Genomic DNA, 10,641 nt, shown 5'->3' on the forward strand with positions numbered 1-10,641 from the left:
GTCCTCATTCCTGCGTTTAGGATAGCAATACAAAAAAACCACAGATGGGGCCAGTAGGTGATATGGTGGTTGGAGCACTGGACTCCCACATGGCCAGCTCAGTTCTAACCTGCACCTGCTGCTTGCTTTCTCACTTTCCCCTCTCTCTCTGGTGAACACATGTGCCCTGTAGCAAATGTATAATGATGATAAATAGAATTAAATAAGTAAGTATTTAAAACAACAAACAGGGGACCAGCAAGTGGCGTGGTGATTAAGGCACTGGACACTCCGTGTCCAACCGCGGTTCGAGTCCTGGACCTGGTGACTTGCTTTCTCACTTTCCTTTCTCTCTCTGTGTGTCTCTCTCTGGTCAAATTAAAATAAATGAATAAATAAATAAAATTAAATAAATAATTTTTAAAAAGGAAAACAACAAACAGAAATTATGTATTTTTCAAGTGAAATCCAGAACACTAGAAAATTAGGAGACATTACTATATGAGATAAACTTTAAGAGGACTAAAAACCTGTTTGATTAAAATTAAACATCTTTCTTCGGCTGACTTTAAAAGGTGACAAGGAGAGCTGGCCAGGCAAGTCTCTTGTAACAAAACGCAGGTCTTGTGGTTTGTTTCTTCTACGGCTGGGCAGACGCTCTAGGCTGGCCAGCGCGCCCAGCCCAACCTCTCTCCCTGTCCCGCTCTTCTGTAGTCCATAAGCCCTGTCAGAATGAGACTGCGCTTCTCCCAAGCAGAAAGTCTTATGACTAGAAACTATGGGGGAAATTATGACCTGGAGTCAAGGTGGATGCAGAGCAAAAGAAACAGGTCTACCCAGGAGAGATTTTTTGAAGATACTAAGAGAGCCAACCTCCCTAAAGACTGCCTGAGAAGATGAAGCAGTAAGTGCATGTGTTTTCCCTTTTAAAGGAAAAAGCATTATCATTAAACAGCCCAAGCTGAACAGTTGTGGTCTAAGATAACTGGCCATAAATGGTACAAGTTCTGAAAAATAAAAAAGTCAGTGCAAAAACAAGACTGGATAACAAATGGCAGCCTAGGAGAGAAATTATTCATTTTCATAAGAAATCTCAGAGTTCCTTGGCCCTTGAATTCCCAGTGACTACCCATCAGTGGCAGCCACCATCCTGTTAAAAAGGCTGCATTGCAAGCCTGTTCTCAGCACTGGGCCCCTTCACTGTCAAGAAAGAGTAGCTTTACTAAGCAGCCTGATTCTAATACTTCAAAACTCTAACGTCTTCTGGCTCTGTTTCTCTCCCCGACAACAAAGAGTTGATGGTTTTACTGCAGCTAAAAATGTTAACCATGCCAAATAAATATTTAAAATAAATGAAATAAGTAAAAGAACAGTAATAGGAGAAAAGACTACAAAAACGAATGAGAAACGGCCATCTTTAGAGGTCACTTGGAAATCAAAGAAGAAAAACGTCTTCAGCATGTTTCCCTATAAGCAGCTTGTCGGCCCAGAATCCATTCAGTGCTGGGAGAGTGAGAAGGAGTGAGCTGCTGTTCATAATTACCTCAATGAAGTATTCCGAGCAAATAATACACTGGAGCTCATTCTCGAGCACGTCATTCATGTGGCTAAGAACTTCTTCCTTCTGTGCTTGCACCTTCTCCTTCTCTTCCTGCAAAGACAACACAATCCCACCTGTCATTTGGGAGAACCAACAGGAATACAAAGCGGGACAGGGAGCAAGGTTAATTGCCTAGAATCGGATTCAGAAGGAGCTTAAATTAAAAATTCATTCTGGCACAGCAATATGAAAATAAAACTTTCCCTAAGGGTTCAATTTCTCAGAAATTGCTCTCTAATGCAGAGTACTAACCATCTTTCCTCTCCCCACTTGCTATGATCCTGGACCTGGTGGTTTGCTTTCTCACTTTCCCACTTGCTTTCTCTGTTTCTCTCTCTAATTAGAAAATAATAATGATGATAAATAAATTTAATTATTTTTTAAAAAGTGAATTTGTTGCCAATATTTGAAAACGAGGATATTCACATAAATACTTAGATTTCTATTCACTGTAGAAAAATTAGAAGACTTGACAACATTGGGCCTGCATTTCCAGATAGCAGCAACCGGCTGAGCAGAGAACTGGCTCTTGGAGTAGAGATGAAGGGTGAGGACGCCTTTCCACTGCTAACAGCCCTCACAGCTCCCTCCTGTGTTCTTACACCCAGACCGCTTTGCTCATCTTACCAGCCTGGCACTCACGGGGTTTACATTCCTCATCCCTAACTTAAGAGTCCTGATTTTACGTGGAAATGAAATACAAAATTCATCAAGATGGACTGTTTTTTACTGTGACTGTAATTCTCCTTAGTTAGGACCAGGAACACACCCTAAAGGAGCACACACCACAAACAAAAGAATGCAGATGCAGGTACCTCGTTCCCAGCACTTCACTTCTGAACAAGGGAAGGAAATGTCTTGCAGGCAGAACCTTCTACAGGCCAGGATAATTTCACAGATTATTTCCCCTGAGGCAAAGAGCAGTCATAATCTCTCTCCTCCTTCACCATAGCAACCCTTGCACTGTTGAAAATGCTGAGTTGCATGTACTAACCAAATTCTAAACCTCCATCTTCTTCCCAGTACCTTGGTCTGTTCCAATTCTTTGTTCTTGGCTTGAATGATTGCTTCAAAGTCCTTCTTGCTGCGATTCAGCTCATCCATCAGAGCTCGATGCTGCAGACACAGAGCAGATACTCAGGCTGAGCGACACGGCATCCTCCCTTTCAGCCACACACGCCTGCTCCCTCCCTCTACTCAGTGACTTTGATTTAGGGATCAATGAATTGGCGGTTTCAAAATAGTGCCTTCATTCACTCAGGATAACCCACCTACCAGCTGCTTTTTTCAGGGACAGACGGAAAGGAAAGTCGTCAAATCCCTTATCCTCTCTGGAACGTCTACAACTTCAGTAGCGTCTGAATAGACTGAAGGACTTCCACTGCTGTCCAGACAGTGTGAAGCTGTAGTTTTGGCTTGGGGCCCTGGTGTGTGCATTTTTAAAACCTACTCAAGTGATTCTGAGAGCTGGGGTTTAAGAACTATTGGGTCACTGGAAACGTCATGATGTGTTTTTCTATGCAAAAACGCACCCGGGTTTTTCCAATGACTCAATAGTAACTAACTATGAGGTTACTCAGTATCGGAAGTGGCTTTTAAGGAATAATTGTTTTAAAAATAGGACTCAGGGAACCTAGACAGTCATTTTCATTGAAATAAGAAAAAACCTTTCACCTACTAACCCTACGGGCCACAGTACTTTCTCATAAGGCAGTGCTGCCTAAGCCCTGCAGCGTCTATTGGAAGACGGCACACCAAGAGCTGATAGCTCGTTCACTGCGGCTACCTGCCGACACCAACGTCAGGAGGTTCCCCAACTATACAACGTGATTTATGAGTTCCTCATGCCTGCGTGTACCATACGCTTTAGAATCTTACCTCAAATTCTTTTACAAAGAAGACAGAGTAGAATATTTTTTTAAATGGTTAAGGTTTTTTTAAATTATTTAATTTTATTTATTCATTCATTTATTTTAATTTGACCAGAGATAGAAACACACACAACCCCAGAGAGCGAGCGAGAGAGAGAGAGAGAGAAAGAGAGAGAGAGGGAAAGTGAGAAAGCAAGCCACCAGGTCTGTGATTCGAACCGTGGTCGGCCATGTGGGAGTGTCCAGTGTTTTAACCACCATGCTACCTGCTGGCCCCAGAGTAGAATATTCTTTATCTGAAAAAGCATGGTCTCCTGAAGAAAACAACTATGTCAGAGGCCTGGCTTTTACCTTGACCAGTAATTGGATGTACGCACCCTAACTTTCTCGTCGATAAAATGGGAAACAAGTCAGCCACAGGGGCACAGTGTAACACAATGCCCTGTGGTGCTAAAGCCATTCAGGAAGGTCCAGGAAACCAGAGATCTTCCGGTATATTCTGGCAGTACACATGCATGCCCGTGATCCTAGCTGGGTTTTGGCTGGGGTGGATCATGGCATGAAGAGCCTGGTGGGGATACTTGCCTCTCTATCCTTCTCTGTCTCTCATGGAAGAAATAAATAGATAAGTTAAAGGAAAACAGGTGTTTTTGAAGTTTCTTTTTATTCTTTAAAGAATTATTTACTTAATTTTATTTATTCATTTATTTACTTTAATTTGACCAGAGAGAGTGAGTGAGAGAGAGAGAAAAAGCAAGAAAGCAAGCCACCAGTTCTAGGATTCGAACCGTGGTGAGCCAAGTGGGAGTGTCCAGCACCTCAACCACCACACCACCTGCTGGTCCCCGCCTCATCTATTTCAGAATTGATAAAATAATAATAATAATAATAAAAATAATAGGTATGAAAGGTATTCTGGGGACCCACGGATGGCGTAACGGTTATGTCGCTGGACTCCCATGTAGCTGACCGCATTTCCTGGACCCGGTAGCTTAAACTCATGCTAGGCACATGTGCGTGTGTGCTCAAAATCCTGAGAGAACGGAAGAGAAGGGATTACAGTGTGGCTATCCTACCCTTGGGTGTGATTTCTTGCTTTTTGTCTCTCTCTCTCTCTGCATCTCCAATGAGTGCATGCACCCTATAGTGAAAAAAACAAAAAATTCTCAAAAAAAAAAAAAAAGAGAGAGAAAGGTATTCTAAAGATTTTTAAAGCTCTAGTATCTAAATGTGAATTTTTATACTAGCCTGGTAAAGGGAACAGCTTCAGAGAGACCAGCAAGAGGAATAAAACCACCACTACTGGAGACAGCATGTGGCGTGATGGTTGAGGCGCTGGACGCCAATCTAGCCAACCATGGTTCAAGTCCTGGATCTGTCGGCTTGCTTTCTCTCTCTCTCTCTCTCTCTCTCTCTCTGTTCCCCCGGGCATGATATATAGAACCATAACCTAAAAATATCCCATTTTTAGGCTACTGAATGTACCACCAGGTACCTCAAACAAACAGCAGTCTCTCCCCACCTGTCTCAGAAGACAAGACGCTGTGGCTACCTAGTACTCAGTGCCCCCTCAGCAGTTCCTGTGTAGCAGGACTTTACTCTTTTCCAGTCGAGTTCAAAACCATATCTGAATATTAATTTACTAATATTCCAAGTGGGAAACCTACCTTCTTGCCCTACAAAAGAAACAAGTTCCGAAAATAAAGTTTCAGAGACTGATTGATTTTTACCTAATTTTTCCCAAAAGCTATTTGTGCACCCCTCGATGAAATCAAGGTAGGAACTCTGTCATGCTTGCGATGCTATGTGACTGTTAGCACTGTGGGACTGGGAAGCAGGTATGCAATAAAAAAAATAAGAATTTCCCTGAACAAATTCTAATATGATTTGCTCATTTTTCTCAAGGAGATCTGAACCATCCCACTAACCCCCTGACTACGCCTGTATCGCACTACTCTTCAAAATATATAAAAAACCCCCAGAAGATTGGGACCAGCAGGTGGCATGGTGGTTAAGGCGCTGGACACTCCCACATGGCCGACCAAGGTTCGAGTCCTGGACCTGGTGGCTTGCTTTCTCACTTTCCCCCCTCTCTCTGTGTGTGTCTCTCTCTGGTCAAATTAAAATGAATGAATGAATAAATAAGTAAATAAATCTTTGAAAAAAAATAAGCAAATGAGAGAGGTAGTCGAGTTAAATGAAACAATTTACATGCCATCTTTTAGAATTTTATTCCTTTGAGTTTTTCACTTTCATTACATTGTTATGTTTTGCTGTTAAACTGCACATTCTCAACCTGACCTAAAATGCTTAACTGGAACATTCTCGAATGGATTCTGGATGGCTACAGCTCAGGGACAGTGAAATAACAGAGGCCCTCCCAGGCCCGGTGGCCAGTCATGGCTCGCATTCCCCTCCACTGTCCTCCCCTTTCTGGAAGTAGAACCACTTCCCCTGAGAGCCTCCTAATTGCTGCAGGCCCCATTCCACCTTCACCAGAGCAACATCTGTGCAGATGAAGATGTAAGTTTTCACGCCTCGGTCTGGCATGCCTGTGAGGCTCGAATCTCTGACCTGCTGGTATGAGCAGCTGCCACCTGCTCTGTGTACAGACAGGAGATGCTGCAGGAGTGTGGGCTAAGCAGCAGAGGCAGCCAGTGCCCACATGATGCCTGGCTGCCCCCCCAGGCCACCGCCCACTATAACCTCAGCACAATGGAGAGATAAGTTACCTCCTGCAGAGCCTGGGCCAGCTGTTGCTTCAGGTCCTCTTCTCCTTGCTCTTTCTCTGAACCCTGCAAAGCCAAAACAAAATGAAGACTTCCCTGCGGGGAAGGGAACAAAAGAACAAGCAGAGCAGACCAGCTAGTGTGAGCATCTGGAAACTCCAGGGGGGAAGGGGACAGGTGGGCATCTCCCATTTTACTTCAAGCTGCAGGCAGTAATGATCTGAGCAGCGTTATCTGCTCAAATACTGCACACCTCAGGACTATCAGCTTTAAGCTACTAGACGGTCCTGAAAAAAGTACAGGTTAACAGTCCAAGTCTCTTTCACTGGCTCATGCCATGACTCCTAAGAGGGTGTAAACCGAGAACTGTGGGCCACCACGTGTCTGAACTCCGACCGACCGGCTCCCCCGCGAGCCACCATGTTTCCTCGCTGTCCTGGCCAGCCTGTCTCCTCACCTTGACACCACTGCTGTTAGCCTACTAGCTGTTCTTCTGCTCTCCTGGCCTGAGCTTATGCTGCAGCTCCTCTCTGAGCCCCCTCACATGTGAGATCTTCCGCATAAACATGAACAGGTGTCCAGCACCTGCTACTAGAACCTGTCAGCCCTGCCCTCCTTTAGAAGTGCCTAACTATTTAACATGCCAGCTGGCAGTTCTCTAGTTTAACAGTGACGGGGGTGGGGGGAACAAAAACAAACACTGCTCTCTGATCGGAGTATGTGTATACATCTTCTCTACTCAACTAGATATGTTCTTTAATGGCAAACTCATTTATTTAGCATTTTTAAAACCATAAGAACTTCCAAGTAGTGCCAGGCAATGTGGGTGCTCAAAAGAAATCTGTGTGAAGCAGCAAGGGTTAAACGAGCCTCTGAACAGGCAGCAAGGACTTGGTGGGCTGAGGCAAATGCACCTACTACGGGGAACGAGGTCCTCTTCACTCAGCAGCTTCTCCATGAGCTTCTCATACCTGGATAGTCTCTAAACCATTCCTTTCCGCCTTAACAGCTGGTATAGAAAAAGATCTGGCAGCTAGACGTTGAAGCCCGCCCGACAGCCACACAGACTAACAGCAACTCTTATTCTGAACACATTCGCCTTTAAAGAGAGTTCTGCTCTGGTAATGGTGTGATCCACCAAACTTGTAGGTAAATCACCTCTACTAATTCCCCAAACTAGTCCAGGCTGGATAAGGGAGGTCAAAAGGTACACACCAGTGAGCTATTTAATCCACTGCCTTTGTTCATGCTGAGGTTCAAGGGGATGACAGAGTGAGAGTAAAACTCAGCGTTCAGAAAGCCAACACGACTGGCTGCTCCTTGCCCTGAGCAACCCCGACACCTCAGCTGTGACTGGCCCTTCTAAGTCACCAATGGGGGAGTCCTGACATTCACATCACCTGTGCAACAGGGTGAGGATAGCATGTGGGGTCCCTTCCTGCTAGTGGGAGCTGACATTGTGAACACGGCAGAATCAGCTCTGGCCTAACGCTTTGTCAAGAGCTTCTCATCTAAGCAAATGACCCAGGGATGAGAAGGCAGTTGGTCTTACCTCAACAGAGCTGAGACCGGCTTTATTTTACTTTCCTAAAAGGCACCATGGAAGGTGGCTTCCTCCTCCACCCACCAATGGAGCCACATGCCGGCTGCTCAGGAGAGAAACAAAAACATCTTCTGCCTTCCCGGCCTCCCACCTCCTAGGTCTGAAGTGAACTGACCCTCATAGCCAACAAGCTGCCAGGTACAAGGACAGAGTAACCAGCTGGCCTGCATCTGCCTTAGGGAAAAGTGATCTGGCTCTGGCCACAGCAGAGAGAGAAGTCATGCGGACACTCTCAGTTCAACTGCAGTGTACTGTGCTTTTGTGGCATCCACCTACAACCATGCCTCCCTGAAGCTACCTTGGTTCTGACATGCCTCCGCTCTGTATCTTGAGATCAGTTATGTCCTGGTCACCTCGCCCTACATGGCAGCCCACCTCAGGGGCCTGATCCCCTCTGCACATGGAAGCCTGAACCCTTTACTCGTCCCACCCCTAGTGCTCAGCACTTGGCGCCTCTCACTGCAGGCACCTCGCCCTGGGTGGTACCTGGAGGTGCTGCTGCTCTTCCTCGAAGGTCTTCTCTAGCTGCTCCACTCTGGCTTGCTGCTGAGCCTGCTCCGCACACAGCTGAGACTGTAAGTCCTGCAGCTCCTGCTCCATTTTCACAATTCTCTTCGAGTTCCCCTTCAGGGTCTGCTTTCTCACATTCAGAACAGCTACTTGTTTCTCCTGCAGCTGTGTTTTCAGTTTCAGAATCCTGGACATGGTTACCTTAAACAGCTCTAAGCTGCTCTGAGATGCTGAAGAGTTTGAAGCTTTCTGCTTCTTATAATGAAGCTCTACAACTTTTGGGGGGCCAGGATAAATATGAGTCCCTGTGGTCTTCTGGCTTCGCTCCAAAGTAGTCAGCTTAGGAGCCGAACATTCAGAGGGCCGACTGGCCACTCCGCCTTTCCCATGTGACTTCACCGGCTGTCCAGGTTCACAGGACATTTTAGTTATTTTGGATTTCAAATGTGAGGGGCCTTCAGCCCCAGAACCCTCTAATTCATCCAAATTAAACTTCCTTTTAGTTCTCAACCCCTTATTTTTTTCCATCATTTGGACGTTCTTTGGGGCAAGACAGGGATACATCCTCTCCCAGTCGTCTTCGGTCACTTCATATTCATACTCCGCATTCTTCTTGTTTTCCAGAGGCACGCCAAGCTGGATGTGGTCTCCCTGACGGATAGAATAGACCTTTAAAGGCTCCAGACGCTCTCCATTCAGCCAAACACCATTCAGACTCTGGGGAGAGGGAAAGAAAGACGAAATAAACTTCATGATTTTCCTCCTCTTAATGGAATTTCTCTCTTGCTACTGCAAAACATTCTGCGTTTCAGAAGGAAAACCCTTGAGAACAAACAGAAAAGAAAGGTTCATAAAACACCATCCTTAAGAACGGTGTTCTTCAAACGGTGCTCTGGCTTCTTCCCTGTATTTTACATTCATGCCTCCGCAGAGAGCTGCCTGTGAAAGAGCCAGGGACCACCTTATTACTGGGGACGGATCACGCAGACAAACGCAGGAACTAAAGAAAGCAAAACCACCTCACTCCCACTGACCTACACTGGAGGCGGCTCTCCACAACTGGAAAGACTGCAATCAGCGAAGGAAGCAGCACCGAATGGTGAGGTCCGGGAGGGAGGCTAGGCCAGGAATGTCACTTGAGTACCTTCTCTGGATGTGGCCCCTCAACAAACCAGTGAACAAGCAAAGCACTTACCAGCACACATAAACCAAATAGAGACTGTCAATCCCTGTACTGGATCACACCTACAGCTAACTTACACACCCGTGCAGTACAGTACGGTGGGTTCGAACAGCTGGTTCAATGGCCCAAGTGTACCTATCACTTTGGGCGATTTATATAGCACTTGGTAATCGACCTCACCTCTCGGTGGCTCAGCTCTGTGTAAAATAGCGATGGGTGACAGGGTGCCTATCCCATACCTGTGCTGTGTGGAGTGAGACAGTGCATGCAACTCACTCCCCACAGTGCCTGGCGTATAATAAACGCTTGACACCTACTCCATGGCTTTAATGACATCACAGTGTACTGCCTGGGCTCGGAATCTGGCTCTACCATTCAACAAGCTCTGGCTTGGGGCAGGTTTCCTGACCTCTTTATGGCTCAGTTACAGCACCTATATAATGGGGAGAGCAAGTCTCTCTTTCTCATGGTGTTTGTGTGGATTTAATGAGTTAACATAGGTTAACGTACTTGGGACAGTGACAGGTATAATAAATTTTCACTATTACGTCCTCGGTCAATCAATGTATCAACAGTCACTTCAATCCTATGCTTACTAGCTTCCTATAAGGTAAATATATCAAGTGCAAAAGTAGAAGATGCGCACACAACTGCCTGAGCAAAGGGCAACACAAGCACATGCATACGCAGAAGTAGGGTGACATGGCACAGCCTCTGCACACAACACCTCAGGGAGCTAAATGACGTCAAATGGAGAGCACGGATGTTAAGACAGACTTGAAACAAATATAGGACTTAGAGTTAAAAAATACCAGCAGGGTGGGGAGCCAGCACATGGCATGGTGGTTGAGGTGCTGGACTCCTACAAGGCTGACCATGGTTCAAGTCCCTGACCTGGCAACTTGCTTTCTCACTTTCTCTCTCTGATCAAACTGAAAAACAGTAATCAATAAAATCATTCTTTAAAAAAAAAACCACGCCAGCCAGGACCTAGATGGCGGCACAGCAGTGAACACAATGCTCTATGAGGCTGGCCCATATGGGAAGGTTCCAGATTCACGTCGAGACCTCCCTGAGCACGCCAGGCACATGCCTGCCCACGATCCAGAGCCAACTGTGCCTGAGGGTGGGTCACGCCAAGACTCTGTTGACAGTGCTGTCTCTTT

The 10,641-nt window shown here is 45.8% G+C and overlaps 1 protein-coding gene across 1 annotated transcript in view; it reads right to left on the reverse strand.

Moving 5' to 3' along the window:
• RNF8 (ring finger protein 8) overlaps positions 1-10,641 on the reverse strand; it is a 44,742-nt gene that overhangs the window by 15,207 nt on the left and 18,894 nt on the right. The window contains exons 3-6 of the mRNA XM_027771887.1: positions 8,269-9,009; positions 6,183-6,245; positions 2,606-2,695; positions 1,523-1,630 (exon numbers count right to left, since the gene is read on the reverse strand). Of these exons, the coding sequence (XP_027627688.1) occupies positions 1,523-1,630; positions 2,606-2,695; positions 6,183-6,245; positions 8,269-9,009 (1,002 nt within the window). The remainder of the gene's footprint in view (positions 1-1,522; positions 1,631-2,605; positions 2,696-6,182; positions 6,246-8,268; positions 9,010-10,641) is intronic.

Source organism: Tupaia chinensis, unplaced genomic scaffold, assembly GCF_000334495.1.
Source record: "Tupaia chinensis unplaced genomic scaffold, TupChi_1.0 Scaffold000238_1, whole genome shotgun sequence".
NCBI classification, from domain to species: Eukaryota; Metazoa; Chordata; class Mammalia; order Scandentia; family Tupaiidae; genus Tupaia; species Tupaia belangeri.